Here is a 17,839-nt window from a genome sequence, read left to right on the forward strand (position 1 = left end):
CTTCACAAGTCTGCTAAACACAGTTCTATCGAGGATAACTAAGCCTTTCTCTGGGTTGGGTTTTCATGGTCTGGGCCGCTTTACCTGCCGGGCTCCCTGGAGGTGTTTATGGGCTGAAATAGTTGACAAAGGAGCTCTGAGCCGTGGTGGGTCCAAGTCAGAGATGGAGCTCCCTGCACCCCAACTGGACCCACGTGACCGCAGGTCATGTGGAGCTAATGCAAACACCTGGTGCTGAGAGCTGACAAGACTGGATGCTTAAGTGTTTATTTTAGGGAGATTTTGTTTAAAAAAAACTGAAACGAGACATATACTCACTAGTTGTCATCTTCTTTCCCCCTAATTAGGACAGAATTTCACCCTAAGGCAGTTAGGCGTTTGTGAACCGGAAGCCCGAAGAGGACTGACGTTTTGTGCGGAAATGGGCCTCCCTCACAGAGGTTACTCTATCAGTGCAGGGTCAGACGCTGACACTGAGAATGAAGCAGTGATGTCCCCAGAGCATGCCATGAGACTGTGGGGCAGGGGGGTCAAGTCAGGCCGCAGCTCCTGTCTGTCAAGCCGGTCCAACTCAGCCCTCACCCTGACAGATACAGAGCACGAAAACAAGTCGGACAGTGAAAACGGTAAGTTCTTTTTTCTTTGGCTTTGTAATGTTGGCGTTCAGTGCTTCTGTCTGTTTCCGTTGACTCTAGAGGCGTGGCTTCCTTCCTTCCTCCCATCTCTCCTTCTCTTTCTTTCTTCTTCCTTTCTTTGTATTGCAACGCTACTAGTAGCGCTCAAGAAACGTCCTTCGTTATTGCATTTTTTTTTCCCTCGGAAAAAATCAATATTCGACGACATCAGATTGTAAAATTATGCAGGCTTTCTCTGTTGTGTTAGCTATACTTTTGAAAAACAGTTTAATCGTGATAAGAAAAAAAAAAAAAAACCACAAAGATTGGCTTTGACTTATCTTGGACCATGTCACCTGCTATACTCGATGGAGTAGCAAAGCAAGTGGTGGTAAAGTTTACCCCACAGCCAGCTTGTAATCAGAGATGTCCTTGTAGATTCCTCTTGAAAATGTCTCAAAGAAGTTCCAGAATCTTAGAATGGTTGACTGAGCACACGGAATAGTTTATTAACAGGGCTCAATGATGGAAGAACAAATTTGATCATGCTTTAAACTTACTTGTTGATGACAGCAATCGAAATCTTGGTAAAGAGAAGGGAGTGTGGCCTTTGATGTGCTTTGGGGACTGGATCGCTCTGCAATTAAATCGATGCACAAAAACTGGATTTTAGGGTATCCAAATAGCATACTGTAAGAAAAATCGATATTTGGGACTCTTTTCCTATCACCAATGCAGAATAATAAAGAAACAGTTAATTTCTATGCAATAATAGATTTCAAAGAAAACTTAATTTTTAGTCACTGCAGCTTCTGGGAAGAATTGTAGCATCAGCAGCAATGCACTGGACAACGAAATGACATTTCTCTTTCAGCATTTAATGTTAACAGCGTACTTGCTACTTTAATCTAGTTATTAATGCTGTGTATACGGTGTATCAAAAAAGCAGAGAGATAATTCAAATGGAAGAACTGCATGACGTGTGAAAAGAAAGGTGCTGTTTTACCGATGGTTTCCTTTTCGTTACTTATTGAGCAAGCTTGTCAGCCTTGCTTTGTGACAGGAAAGCGGGTCCATTGTCAGCTTTTAGTCTCAGCTCAGTCACCAAACCAAGGGGTAGCTACTGCTTCCTACTGCTTAGTACTTGTTTTCTTGCTATCCAGGGAAAAAAAGGTCTACTTTAAACCAACTAAAACAATATCTTGTGGAGAATACTTGGGTGCGTTAAACCAAAGTCAAAATCAACTACCAGTAGGCACTCAATGTATTCATTTTGGAAGTGTCAGTTCTTGGTGGAGGCTGGACTTATCCCAACCCAAAACAGGAAACAAGGGCAGCTCTGGCTAACAAAATGAGTCTTAGAATCTGACTGCAGCGTTTTCCTGAGCTAATCCATTCACCTCAGTAAAACCTGTGTTTATAGAAATTTTCACTGAACTCAGAAGTTTCTAACCTTAAGTACATAAGATTTGGCATCAATTTTGCTTCCTGTCCCTCTGTGTGTTTATGTAACACTCTGCAAGCAATTGTAGGCACAGTGGTTATATTCAGATGTGTTATTTGACGTTTGATTTTCCTAAAATACATGAAAAAAGGGAGGGTGCAGCAGGACAATGTGTTCAGTTCTGATTTTCTGCATCATGGACCTTCCATATCCGTTAGATATCGTCCCACATTGCGTCAGCGTGCCCTTTCTATATACAACCTTTGTAGCATCTCTCTCTCTCTCTCTCTCATAATGAGTGTATCTTGTTATTGTGTCTGTATTGGTAAAATATAAATTAATTTTATTATTTTTTAACTTGTGTATCTGCTAAAACCATCTCACAGTGAATTCCCAAACACATGCCATTTTATTCTTTTCAGAAAACTTAGAAACGTTGCCACCTCTAGTTAACAGTATCTAACATCCAAATGACTGGGGGCGGGGTGACAAGCCTGAGGACTTTCTCACACTGCCGCCCCTCTGTATTTGCACTTATTATGAACGAGAGGAGGGACTTGCTGCCCCAGGAATCTCCTAGTCCATGTCCTTGGAATGATGTAAAGACAAGGAAAGTTACACTCGTCCATTTCTCCAAGTGGTGTTCTGAAGCAGAATAAGAGACACAGGAAGAGGGTGTCAGGGGCCTTGCCTCGAAATTCAGAACATTTGGTAGCATTTGTTGAGAGTAAACAGGTCAGCCAAGTTAAGAGTATAAAGTGTCAAAAACAATGTTTGTTGAGCTGTACAAGTGATGACTTAAACTTGTGTTTACTTTTTCCCCAAGGTTTGGCTGTGGTTATTTTTTGAAACAACATTTTGATGGTTTAAGAGCTCCCAATGAGGTCAGCTTAGGGAAGAAAACAAAAGAGGAAAAAAAATAGAGATGACCTCTTACTGAACACTGGCTATTTCGTATGTGTGTCCATAGGAACACTGCAGATTCATTTATTTGTTCTGAATTTTCAGTGATTAGTCAGACAGAGCAAAATTCCATTTAAAGTAATAAATTACATTGAGATCTAGGGAAGCCTAATTTTCTGATATTTAGCAGACCTTATCATTTTGAATTGTGGAATTAAACAAGAGTATTGAGGGTTTTTTTCTGACATAAAAAACTTCTTTTCTTAAGCTGGGCTACAGTAAAAACTAAAATTTGTAATCATACACAGGGCCTCCTAACATCTTTATAAACAAGATCCTCAAATCCATTACCTGTTTCTAATATTAGTACTGCTTCTAGTCAAATATTTATAATATAAGATTTCGAAAATAATTCAACTCGGGTATTCTTAAATGCTCTCACTCTGAAAGATTATTGATTTTTCCAGCTATATTTTCCCTTGACTTTCGATTATTTAAATTGTCAAGTTTTATTCATTTTCATGTTAGCTTGCCGTGTGTTCTATCATATCACTATAAGTTGAAACAAGAAGGATGTGCATAAAATAACTCACCAAAGTGAAACTAATTGAGAAACCAGACACTGACTTGTTTTTCCCCCCCAGTTTAGCAGGGGAGTTTGGGTTGACTGTTTTTGTCATTTGAAATAATGTGAATAAGGCTGTTTTCCTCAGAAAAAAATAAAATGTTATTCAACATTTGTGCAATTATGCAAGCTGAGTGACTGATATTCTAGTTATAACTTCAGAGAAGAGTTTAGTCACTGCAAGGGATTAGATTTCATTTATTTATTGATAAGGAGGCCAACAGTTCAAGTTAAGAAGGTGCTAGAACTGCTGTGAGGCTAATGAAATTTTGATGGCCTGAGCATCCCATGAGAGTAAAGGAACTTTCGGACCATGTCACACGTCTCCGTGTTAGCAGAGATTCTAAACCAGTGATAAAATATATTCTTTTGCAAAACTAACTCTTCACCAACCATGGGGAGTTGATGTTAAGAAGCAATTTGAGAAAAAAAATTTATTACAGTATATTAAGTTTCATATCAAATTTCAAATGTTAATCTTGTTCCGAATTAAGGATGTGGGAGAAGGCCTCTCTTGACACGTACTGACAACTTTCTAAGTCAACTGCCATGCTCCAGGGCAAATACTGGAGGGTCAATGGTTTGTGACCACCTATTAGCAACGGTCCTAGTAAGCGACTACAAAATAAATGTGATGGGCTGCCGTAATCAAAGGGAAAGTTACCAGTGTGCTCTGGCTCGTTTGAGGCATCTTTCCTGTCTCTGATGGATTGTTAAAAGACCCCTGACTGAACGCCCACTCTCCAGCTTTGCAAGTCATCTGATCTGAATTCCAAATATCTATGTAAATGTCAGGAACAAAGAACTTTTTTTTTTTCAAAACATCAAGCTTTAAGCTTTAAAAAATGTTTATTTGTGCATCTTTTCCCAGAAGCAGCCTAGCATGTATTATTATCCTTTGTCAGCCAGCAGTGTGGTATCGTGAGAAGTGCTTGGATTCAGAATCACAGCGCTCAGGGTGTAAACACTTTCATTCGACCCCTAAGACCGTTTGCTCCTGAGTCACCCAGAGCTCAAGGTCCCAACTTTCCCACCTCTGCCTGGCTACTCAGCCAGTTGTACTGCTGGCCCCAGAGATGTGGAGGTCTTCGTCTTGCTTCTTCTGCCTGTCTCCACGACCTCTTCTGCCCCTTGGGAACCAATGACCTTTGACACTAGACAGACCAAGAGGAATTGGCTCTCCTCTCCTCTTCTACCTCGTCGTAACTGGGGACCTCGAGAGCCTCCTCTTAGGGCAACAGTTGAGAACGTGTTGACGGGGGCAGACCACCTGGGATTGTACTGGCTCCACCACCTCCCAGCTGTGTGGCCTTGGGCAAGTGACTTAACCTTCCTGTGCTACCGTTTCCATGAGGGCAAAATGCAGAAGATCACAAATGACGTGCAGTCCTTATAGGGTTGTTGTGAGGATCAAACGAGCTCGGATATATAATATGCTTAGAACAACGGTGCCTGGCGTCTAGTGGGCTCCAAACAAGGGTGTCCTCTTATTATTATTTGTAAATGGTGGAAAATTGTATGTCCTTCTTAAGTGTTTGTGAAGATTAAGTGAGGTGCACGGTATCAAGTACCTACGTAGTCTTGGCCCACAGCGTGTCCCCTGCCCCCCTTCCATTTTCCCCCTCTGTCTGCATTAGTCAAGTATTTGTACGTTTGGCGAATGAGGGAGAGTGAGTGGTCTCCTCCAGGAGACCCACCGCTGATTTGCATAGCCTGGAATTTCTGTCACCATTTATTGACTCTTCTGTTTTTCTCTAAAACCCCACACACTTTCAAGTTCACTGTAATTAAATGAACGTACATTGAGTGGTGCTGATAATCAGTCTGACGGCTGTAGCTTCAAAGAGTTAAACGTGCTCCTTCTCTTCCTGGCCAAAGGAAATTTCAAAAGCGGTGCTTCCCTCAAAGGCGTGTTACTTAGACAGCCAGTCACTTAAAAGGCAATTTAACTGGTGCTCATGAGTTCACCCAATAAAATAAATCCCTCCTGGAAGACTTTATTTCTCACCTGGGGTCTTAGCAATATACCTGTGGTAGGACCTCACTAATGCCACACTAACTGTGCAGATACTAGAGTATTCCAGGGCTAATTTGGCTAACAAGAAGCATAGAGCATTAATGTGCAGTATTTTTAAGTGTAATAGATACTTGCTTTGCCAGACTAAAACACTTCCAAAAACCAATTTACTTGTCCTTTGAAATAGTTTTAAAGTCTACTTTCTGTATGGATAGATAAAATCTAAAAGTTGAGCTACTATACTTAAAAAAAAGATATACCCCGGGCTTCCCTGGTGGCGCAGTGGTTGAGAGTCCGCCTACCGATGCAGGGGACACGGGTTCGTGCCCCGGTCCGGGAAGATCCCACGTGCCGCAGAGTGGCTGGGCCCGTGAGCCGCGTCCGGAGCCTGTGCTCCGCAACGGGAGAGGCCACAGCAGTGAGAGGCCCGCGTACAGCAAAAAAAAAAAAAAAAAAAGATATACCCCTTAAACCAATTTGATAAACTGTTGTAGTGACGTTTACATCACTGTCGCAGTAGAGAACTTTATTTTGCGATCCAAATTACCACATTGGGCAAAATATGTTCTCTGACAAAGTGGGCAGGGCAATTTTTCCTCTTTCTAAGCAACTGCATATAGGTGAGAGAAGAAATGGGAGGATTTGTACCTATGCTATCACCAGTTACGTTCTAGAATAGTGTGGGAGAAAGTGCCAGTGGTGTTGGAGTACCTGTTATGTCCCGTACTTGTGATGCTTCTAGCCATGACACAGATGTCATTCCTCTCCTGGCTCCTTTTCTACACAAGGCTAATCATTGAGTTTTCCACAAATAATTTGAAGGGGTGGATTTTTGCCTATAGCCTGGTTCCGTTCCTTCAGCTTGATCTTTCTCAACTCTCAGCCTACTTTGGAAATTGATTGTGAGAATTAAGGAGGAATTCCGTTGCTGCAAGAAATAAATGGTATTTCAGTGTTATTCTAATTTGATGAGATTTTACTACACACGCTAAACCGTAACTTGAATATAAATTCCATTATGGGCTCTCTTCTTGCATGTAATGGTCAATTCCAGCATGTCCTACTGCTGTAAATTATATTTTATGTTTTAGGTGCTCTGGGATGTCAAAATAGCAAAAGTAATATGTTGCATGCTTCCTAAATCAAGGTCAGAATTAAAGTGCTGCTTTGCAAAATACAGTCAAATAGCTTCCAATATATAAAAATAATTACATCACCTTGATGGGTATGTGTTTATAGTTTAAACAGCAACTTGTCATTCTTTAAGCAAAAGCTTCCATACTTCATTTTGGATGAAATACATTCACTTCATGGATATGTTACAAGTCACTTGAGCACAAGTAAGTGATGATTTAAATAAAACTTTTTAAAAATTTAGTATTAAGAATGCCATAAAGTCCACCGCCATGGTTGTTATCACCTAAGTATTTATATACATTTATATTTTCCATTCTAAGAGGACTTTTGGCACTGCTTGACAGTTTGCTACTTGTCACACGGATATTGTCATTTCTACAAAACAACTTGTATTCTAAGTACTTTTGTTCGAAGTATATCGAATATATGCAGTATCTGTTTAAAATCCAGATGTTCTTTTAATTGTGCAGTTGAAATCAACGTAAACCATACTAACACAAATCAAAACTGGTAATGCATGCTATTTTGATTTTTGAATGTGGTTTGATATCCTTGAAAAATCACAGTAGTAGTGGTAAAATTGTTTTAATTAATGAATTGAACAGCAGCGAATGCCGAGTCAGGTTCATTGATGTAATTATCACTGAAATAGAAAAAATAAGTGTTAGAGCCATAGAACCATAGTTTATTAGCCATTCCAAGGGTGTTCAAGTGTTTGAAAAGCAACTAACTGATTTGTGGGGGGGTGTTATTTATAGAATATTCTTCTCAGGTCATAATAATTCTGTTAATTAACATTTACCTACACACAAGTTTAAATGTGAAAAATCTTCTACCTTATTTACTGAGTAGTTTGAACGAGGGTTTCACTCTATTGGAATTTTCTTCTCCTTATCAGTTGACTTGAGATAGTTTGCCATAATGAATGGACTGTAAACTAAGTGTAAAAGCTTTCTGAATGCGTATTAAAATGGATACAAATGAGTATAAACTTGAAAAAGGGACAATTTAAAATGTCTTATGAGTAGTGCCTTGATTTTAAATATCAAGTCACACAGAAACTGAAAACTGAATAAAGTTGAGCTGTGACTTGGAATTGATTTCTCATTGAGTATGTCAACTACATTCTCAATCAATGAATGGTAAATGCTAGGTATCATACCAGGGGCTACAAAACAAGAAAATGAGTATGATATAGTCTCTGACTCTAGAAGTTCATAGGTTGGTTGGGAAAACAGGCAAGTAGATATTACATTGTAATTGTACTTTAATGTGCTAAGTAATATTACAACACAGTACGTGAAGTCAGTGTCAGCACAGAGCAGATTCTTGCCACAGAAATTGAGGGCAGGAGAGGAAAAAAGGTTTTATAAAGGAGGCAGGAGGTGGCATTGTTACACAGACTCAAAGGATGTGTAAAAATGCAAGGTGTAGACAAAGCAGTGAAGGAGAGAGTGTGAAATCCCTGGGGACTGTTCCAAGAGCCAGAGACTCTTTGGTGCCTGGAACACAGGGTGTTGTGTGGATGAGTTATGAGAGTTTAGGCTGTACAGGTAGCCCCAGACCATGTTGCAAAGGGACTTCATGGCCATGCTAAGGAATTTGTACTTTTTCCTGTAGGTAATGGAAGTCTCAGAAGAATTTTCGTATAGAGGAATATTCCAGTCATATTTACATTTTTGGAAAGTACTCAGAAAGCAGTGTCGAGTGTTAACTGTCTTTCCCACAAAGGGAGTAAGCTCCGTAGGGCCGTGGCCCTGTTCACTCTTGTGTCTCTGTGTTCACCTCACCGTGTGCCTGAATTTGGAACTGAAACTGTAGCTGAGCGAATACGTAACTGGAGGTCAAACTTGAAAGCAAATTGGCCAATCAGGTAGTATTATAATTATCAGAGTGAGAAAATACAAACATTTGAACAAAGAACTGGAAAGGAAAGGGAGACAAATTCAAATAGGTTCGATTTGATGATTAATTCATTGCATTGGTGTTAGAGAAGAGGAAGACATTTAAAAAGACCCTCTAACGTGGAAGTGATGCTATAATCCAAGTTGGAGGTTAAAGCATATTGTTTGTGATAAAGTCAGTAATTTCAAGAAGGACAGGTTGTATTTGAGATGTCTGTGGGACATCAAAATTCAGAATATATTAAGCAATTATATATACATATATTATATATATTGTAAAATTTATATATTATATATAATAAAATGTAATAATACATATAATCATATATATTATAAATTTTATATATAATATATAATAAAATGTAATTATATGTATAATTATATATATATGTGTATATATAAAACTCAAGTTAAATTTTGTTTAGAAACATTTTCTTTATGATCTCTATGATTGCAGTTAAAGCCATAGGGCAAATTAAACCTCTCCCCAAAAGCAAATAAAGTGAGAAAAGAAGAGAAATGAAGATAAAATACTGAGTTCACCCATATTTAACATAAAGGTACAGAAGAAGCACCAGTGAAAGAAACGAGAGGGACGTTCCATAGAGACAAAAAGAAAACCAAACAAGATCAGTTCACAGAAGACAAAAGAGGCAGGACATGATTGACAGAGTCAAAAATTTCCAAAAGTGTAGTAAGTTAAGTGCCAGATATATCCTTTGGATTGCACAGAGGATCTTAATTTCTGTGTAGTGGGTGTGGTCGTCAAGTTGTAGTGGGTGGGGAGATGAACAGAAACTATGGCATCAGTAAATGTAGATTATTCTTTCCAAATCTTAACTAAGAAAGGAGAGAGTTAGGTGTAACTCCTGCGGGACACAAGGGCAGGGGTATTTTTATATTGGAGGACATTTCAGCCTCTTTCTAAGGAAAGGGAAGGAGTAATGAGAAGATGAAAGTGGAGGAGATTGAGGGGGAAATGAAGTCTGGCCTCTGAAGGATCGGGAGGAGAGAGATCTTTGGAATATAAACTTAGGTAACTGTGAATTCCTCAGCACTTTTTATCCTGTAAGGTGCTTTTCATCTTACAACTTTGTGATAGCATTAGTTTAGTGTTTGCTGTAGGAGAGGTGTACTTTAAAAAGGTACTTTTCAATCTACACTGATTAAAATCATAGCATAGCATAGTCGGTGTGGTATAAATTGATGACATTTGATGGACTTGACAGTTCATGTCATTAAAAGGTTTGCGGGAAAATACATTCGTATTCAAAATTGAGATTTTATTTAAAACAGTACTATAAAGCTGTTAAAAACAAAGAAAAGCACATCCAGAGTTTAACAGAAAACAGGTAATTATCCATTCTGGGGCCTGAAGTAAGAGGATTGTTCTCAGTACTACTCCAGGTACAGATACGTAGGGAACGTTCTATTTCGTTGATCTCTGATGTTTGTGTGTGTGTGTGTGTTTGTACAATCTACATATAAACATATAATAAAATAGTTGTATAATAAGTACATATATAATAAATAGATATGACAAAATAAAAATAGATACAAATATATAATTATATGTAAATCATACACACGCCTATATACAGTATACATATATAAGTGTGTGTTTATGACCTTTGCCTTAAGGATTAAATTAATAGCTTAAATATAAGTCTTTCCACCTTAGTAACTACCACATGCTTTTGCACTAGCTATACTGTCTATTTTGCTTAAAAACAAAATGCATGTCTACAAACATAAAATTATACAACCAGATTTGATTATTAGCAAACACTCTTGAGGAATTACCAAACATTTATTTTTTAAAAATACTCAAAAGGGAGCCAAAAAAATAGAACACAAGTGATATGTCTGAGAGAAATAAAAATAGGCTATAAAAAGCCAGAGTGTTAGTTAGTATTTGCATATTTAAATTTGGAAAACTGACTTTGTGAAATGATTATTCAGACTAAACTGAATAATTGATTCGTCTTAAATTGGTTAATATCAAAGTAATCAGTAGGAAGTAGGCTTGCTCTTCCAACTGGTTTTTATAGGGGTGTTAAAGTTCACAAAGAGAGATCTTAAAATTTTGACATATATCAGCTGGAGATTCCTGGGGGATTTGAAAGTGCTTGAATGAAATGTCAGTTGCTGCAGAAAGCAAGTATAAAACATTCCCTTATAATGGACTGTGTCTCATTTACTGTGACGGGAGCACCATTGTATAGATTGTAAGGTACAAAATGTGCTTATAGGTGAACTAAATTATTTGAATTAACCTATCTAAAGAGTTTAAGGCTTCAGATAATCATTAGAATTTTTTAAGCATTTAATTATTATTTGCATGGTACTGTGTCAATAACCCAAGTAAAATGATAGGTGATGACAGACATAATAAAAATGGAACTTTAGACCAAGCAATTTTAAATATAAAATGTTATGAGTGTTTAAATCTATGCCCTTAATTTATCTATTTTATTTACTTAGCATTACATGTCATTTGAAGACACAGAGAAGCATATGGATAATATTCACTACTTTCTCTTTTGGTATTTACACTTTCATTCTTTATCTGTGTATATATTTTTTTTTTTTTTTTTTTTTGCGGTACGCGGGCCTCTCACTGTTGTGGCCTCTCCCATTGCAGAGCACAGGCTCCAGACATGCAGGCTCAGCGGCCATGGCTCACGAGCCTAGCCGCTCCGCGGCATGTGGGATCTTCCTGGCCCGGGGCACAAACCCATGTCCCCTGCATCGGCAGGCAGACTCTCAACCACTGCGCCACCAGGGAAGCCCTGTGTATATATTTTAAAATTAGAATTGCAATTTCTGTTTTGACCTAAGTTTCTCCACATTATTAGATATTCTTCTTCAACATAATAGTTTTCCATGCTGTGATTTATCATAATTTGTTCAATATATCCACTACTTCTGAACATCTAGGTTGTTTGAATTTTCACTTTTGTAAATCGTGTTGTAATAACAATTCTAGTGGTAAATCTTTGCCCCTAATTCTGTATCCCCTAATACCTTAGGATGAATTCTTGGAAGTGGAATATCAGAGCCAAAGTTACGTACAGTTTAAAGCATTTGATATACCCTGTCAAAATGCCCTGCAAAAAAAACCTGTATCAATTTACCTTCCCACCAGAAGTGTGAAAATGTGTCTTTTTCCACATGCCATTGACAAGGAATGTTGCCATGCTTTAAAATTTTGGCAACTTGATGGAAACATAGTATCTTACTGTTGCAATTTATATTCATTTGAGTAATAGATTGAATATATTCTCATATATGTGTGTATATTGTTTGTATTTCTTCTATCATGAATTGCCAATTTATGCCCTTTGCCCATTATTCTGTTGGGTATATGGAGAAATGGGTCTTCCAGGACATCAGGAAACTGAAAGAAGAGATGACATTCAAGGACATTAGGACGCTGACTCTGCCTTTTTCCACCTTGTGTACATGTGGCCTTGATGAGACAGGTTTGGTTGCAGGAGGACCTGATATAAATAAACATCTCCTTAAATGCAGGCCTTCTGCTCATAGACATATGTGTAAGTTCCACAGTAGTGATGAATAATGACATGAACTCCAAGTATAAAAGAGCTGGGGCACAGCACAGACGTAAGGTCTTCAACTCTATCAGGATTCCACCTTGTTTAAACAGCTATACACTCCTTATTAGAGATTCTAGGTGCCAAGAAAATCTGTATTTACTCCAGCTCAGAGTAGCAAGTTCATTTCTACATCCTTATTAAATAAATAAAAAAAACTTAAAGAAGGTGATAGTAACAGTGGGAGGTAAGACTCTTTCCATCAATCCATAGGCTGCTGGAAAAGATACAGGAGATGTAGGTATTCATGTACATTATATACATATTGTTTTCTTATTGAATTGCATAGTTTTCACAAAACAAGAATCTTAATAACAGTCTCTTTTAAAATATCTAAATCTTAGTGTTTTGTAAATATCTTCCTCAGTTTAATTGTGTTTTATTTATTTATTATTTATTTGGCCTCCCTAATGGGCCAAACTGTTTTATTTTTGATACAGTTTTTTAGAAACTTTAAAATATAGTCGTCAATTATATTATTTACTTTTTTATGCTTTTTTATGCTTAGAAATGTTGACTTTACCCCTAGAACAAATAACGATTTTATTTTCTTCCCTTTTGTATATTTCTTTTTCTTTTTTTATGTTTAATTTAGCTGAATTTTTAGATATAGTCTGTGGTGTAGGAATTTATATTGATTTTCTTCACATAATTTGCTTTTGTAAATATCATTTAATTTAATTAGGGGATGCTTCATAATGTCTAATAAATATATACTAATCTACTTAAATTTTGGCAAGGAGACATCAATAAAAATTAGTGCTGTTAAATCTTTTTAAAGAAGTGGGGTAAAATTTGTGAGATATCTTATATACATAGTAGTTTTAGATACTAAATTCAGGTTTGGTAGTTTCTGAGAGACCTAGAATGCTGACTAAAAAGAAACGTTTTCAGGAATGCACAGTTAACCACTAGCAGTATAGTGTGTAGCCTTTAGACATTGCAAAAAAATGTAGTAGAAAAACAGACTTAAATAGGTTTGTGGAAGTTACATATAATATCAGAAGCAGTTATTGAGATCTGTTTTTCATTAAAAAATAAAGCATGAAACCTGCAGAGTCAGGATACGTTATGCACATATTTTGTGAACATCCTTATATTAAATACTTTGAGAGATATTTTTAAGGAATAAAATGGACCCTTTGCTCTCAAGCTTATGGACTTGGAGATACAGGGCTTTACAAAGAGAAAACAATTAGAAGACAAAGCAACTGGATGAAATACATGGCTAAATTGCACATTGAAAAGAGAAAAGTGATAAAGGTTTAAAAAAGGAAAGATTCTGCAGAATTAGTAGTCTTCCAGCAGGATTTTGAAGGTGGTAAAATATGTTTAAATATGGCAGAAAAGTAGTGCATGCTTACAGTTGGAAAAACTTTAAGAAATGCTTGGAAGCCACAAGCGAACAATGGTAGCCTTCCAAGGAGGCCACCCATAGATTCTAGAAGAATCCTCGGGGAACACCGGAAGTTAAAGTTGACAGTTAAGTGGAATCCGCTTGCGAAGAACTGCAAATGTCATGCTGATAGGTCGGAGATTGTCCCTGTGGGTCCTGTCTGTCCAGTCGACATCCTAAAGCAGTGTTGAATGGACTGTATGAAGGCCAACTTGGAATTGATGAGCCATGGTTCAGCATATACTAGGAAGACGTTATGTTGAATAGAGAGGCAGGAACAAGTTGTAGCAGGGTTGGCAGGACTTTGTTATGTGAGAAAGAAACATAAAGAGTCAAAGATGAGTGCACAACCTCGAAAAATGTTGCTGTAGTAGGAAAATAAAAAAAGAAAGGCCATAGGAAGATAGTTGAACAGACTGTCATCTGCACAATTACATAAAGCTGTCGTACAGAAGAGTGCATATTGCAGTCCGTGAAACAGTAAACAGTGTGAAAAAGATGTTACCGAAAACTAAAAATCGATGTGCATTTAAGGGAATATGCAGTGGTTTTATTAGAAAACAAAATGGACAGTGAATAATAGCAGATCTGGTATAGACTCAAAAGAGACAGTTATTTCCTCATTTTTCCTGAATCATCCCTTAGAACAAGACATTCAGTTACCATACAGTATCCAGCAAGAATCCTATTTCATGCTATTCCAGTGCACTAATTTACTACTAGAGTAAGAGCCTTAGCAATTGAAGAACAGAGTCTGAAAATATTTTATCCCCATACATTTTAGTTGCTTCCTGCCAAATCTCAAAACAATCACTGCGTAAAATAGATTTCCTGTACTTCTTGACTTAATATCTTTGCCATGGCTATAATGAGGGTTTTGCAACAGACATATTCCCAACGGGAACCACTGGATAACACCATGATGGTACAAGGAAGGAGGCTGCAAAATTATTAGTAGTAAACCTTATTCCCCTTCCGCCAATGGGTCTCAGTCTTGATGAGGATTTTATGTCAGGACAGTTGAGTTCTGTAGATGGCTTGATAAAGGCACAGCGGTGCCCTAACGCTGGACCAGTGAGCACTTCAATGCTGTAAAGGCAAAGGACTTACATTCCAGTAGCTCTTGTTGTCCGCATTTGCATCTGTAAGGGTCTAGATGTGAGCTTCATGGTTTCACCATTAGCACATTGAATGTACTTATTATTTTATCTCAAAATCTTATGAGATTAGTGCAGAGGAGCAGAAGAGGAACGATGTTTCTTTAAAGTATTCTCATAATTTTACCTATCCCAAGAGTGATTGCTAAAGGGATAAAAATTGATGAAAAGGAATTTATTGGAAGGTGAAAAGTTTGTACTTTAAGGGATAAGAATATTGCCATATATATCCATGAGTCCTGGTTACTACCACCATATTTCAAGTAGTTTGTACTAAATGTATAGCTCAGTGATAGGTGACAGCTGTCAGGCAAGATTTCATCTCCTGAAGAAATATCAGAAAGAGTCAGCACTTAGGTTGACCCTTTCCATGAAATACATTTCTTATCCTTTTTTAATTAGAAGTTTTCACCCACAAAAATCTTCCTACTCCAACCAATTCTGATTTTGCTCTGATGACATTCCATCATTCCTGGAACACTTTGTATTCTCCAGAATACTTCGACATCCCATGGGAAGTGTCGCTACTCTATAGAAGCATTTTGGAAAAAGAGTCATTCTGCAACAATGATAATCGGTAAGGATTTTGGATGTGAACGTTGTGGTTATTGTTCTTTAGAAAAATCATTCTATGAAAATCCAGATGGCAGAGTAGAATAGAGAGAGAGGCAGAGACAGAGACAGATATTTGGATTTTATTGAGCACCTATTGTAGTCCGCCTGACACCTTTTGAGGTTAGTATTATCCCTATTTAACCAAGGAAAGAAAACTAAGACTTAGAGACTCCAAATATCTTGCTAAGGTCCCACGGGTACTAAATGACAAAGCCAGGATTGAAATCCACCATCTAATTCCAAATCCACTATAATACACAGCCTATTCTTATGTGGGATCTCCTGGAATCTAGACAATAGTAGAGTGTAGGTCCCCTCAGATCACCTACTTTTCAAAGAGAAGGAAAAAGTCTTATAAATTTAAATGTCTTCCATGTCACCTTGAGCTTCTGTGTAGTTGAATTTGTTTCACACTTCTTAGTCTAAGATATAATCCTCCTATTTTAAGAAAAGCGTTTCATAGGCACAGTGCTAAGGACACTTGATTAGAAGTGGAAAGGTCTGGGCTGTTATTCTGATTCTATCATTAACTCATTTTTTTTATCTTGGATCATTCACCCAGTGTCTTTGTGTCTGAGTTCCTTCAAACTGTGCCTCCTTATTAAACAGTTTTTTTTAAATATGCATTATTATATTTTTGGTTAACCTTACAAAGCTAATGTTGCAAAGTTTTTTCTTGAGGATTTACCTCAAGGGAGGAAAGTCACGTTGGGTTAGTATAAGTCCATTGAAGCGAAGATATGAAGCATGAGAATATAATAAGCTACCTAAAGTAGCAAGAAAAATTAGATTCATTATTTGCATCAATCAAATATAATCCAAGTTTCCTTTGCTTCTGTGTATGTCTAAGTATTACATCTACAAAGAGTGGAACTATGACCCTTAAACTAATACATTATTGCCTACAAAGTTTTGTTATCTTTTGTTTTCACAGTCATTTCAGATTCCTAAAATAAATTTGTTTCACTGCTAAGAGTTTTATCTAAGTATAAGTATTGTATGGTATTTCATTATATAAGCTTAGGAAATTTGCTTAGTAGTGATATTAAGGAAGAAAGTTTTTGGTGAATATTTTGCCATACCTGGCAGGCAGGTCCTAAATGTTTAATAGATAAATACAAAAATAACTTTCTTTTTCTGACTTGTTTCACTTAGCAAAATACACTCTAGTTCCACCCATGTTGTCACAAATTGCAAGATTTCAGTCTTTTTTACGACTGAGTGATATTCCTCTGTGTGTGTGTGTGTGTGTGTGTGTGTGTGTGTGTGTGTAAAACATCTTTCTCCATTCATCTGTCAATGGACACTTAGTGTGCTTCCATATCTTGGCTATTATAAATAATGCTTCAGTGAACATAGGGGTGCATATGTCTTTTCGAATTAGTGTTTTTTATTTTCTTCAGATAATACCCAGGAGTGGGATTGCTAGATCATATGGTAGTTCTGTTTTCAGTTTTTTGAGGAACCTCCATACTGTTTTCCACAGTGACTGCACCAGTTTACATCCCTACCAACAGTGCATGAGGGTTCTCTTTTCTCTGTATCCTCGCAAATACTATATGTTTTCACTTTTATGTAGAATCTAAAAAACAAAACAAACGAACAAAAAGAACAAAACAAGACAGACTCACAGAGAACAAACTAGTGGTTGCCAGAGGGGAGGGGAGAAAGGGAAGGGTGAAATAGGTGAAAGGGATTAAAAGGTACAAGCTACCAGTTATAAAATAAGTGTCACAGGAATGTAATGTACAGCACAGGGAATATAGTCAATGATATTTTAATAACTTTGTATGGTGCATAATCTATAAAAATATTGAATCACTATGTTATACATGTGAAACTAATGTAAGTCAACTATACTTCAATTAAAAGAACAAAAACAAAAATGACATTACTTAAATATTTCAATCTTTTAAAAAAGATAATCAAGCCAGTTTTAACAAACGAAAAACAGTCAATAACATTGTCTCTTCCTCTTTCATGCACTTTTCAAAGAAAGATTTGGCGTGGAACATACGTTTTTGTTTTGACCATGGTCATACTTGATTTCCATACATGAATCATTTCTACCCCAAACTTCCCCATGTATTATTATCTGTGTCTTTCTTGAGATACTACAGGCTCAAAACACAATCTGGCTCAGGTTATTATTTCACTGAGAGAATATTCATGTGATTATCAGCTTGTTTCTAGGGGAAATGATCTCTACAAGTCAATTCTGTTTTGTGTGGCTAAAGAATCTGCCAGATACTTGAATATCACAATCTGCAAGTCTGACAGAGACTCGCGAGACGCCAGCTTTGCTCTCCGTCAGGAAGTCTGGAGAGATACAACCGAACTGGGTATTGCGATGCTTCTGAATTTACCTGGATCTGTGTTTAATTAGAATTTCTTTCATGACTTTTATCCT

General features: G+C 37.2%; 1 protein-coding gene across 1 annotated transcript in view; it reads left to right on the forward strand.

Annotated features, from left to right (window-relative positions):
- Positions 1-17,839, forward strand: part of TENM3 (teneurin transmembrane protein 3) — a 430,454-nt gene that overhangs the window by 23,615 nt on the left and 389,000 nt on the right. Inside the window, exon 2 of the mRNA XM_029226434.1 lies at positions 348-626. Within this exon, the coding sequence (XP_029082267.1) occupies positions 348-626 (279 nt within the window). The remainder of the gene's footprint in view (positions 1-347; positions 627-17,839) is intronic.

Source organism: Monodon monoceros, unplaced genomic scaffold (genome assembly GCF_005190385.1).
Source record: "Monodon monoceros isolate NGI ecotype Baffin Bay Population unplaced genomic scaffold, NGI_Narwhal_1 Super_Scaffold_17, whole genome shotgun sequence".
In the NCBI taxonomy this organism is placed as follows: Eukaryota; Metazoa; Chordata; class Mammalia; order Artiodactyla; family Monodontidae; genus Monodon; species Monodon monoceros.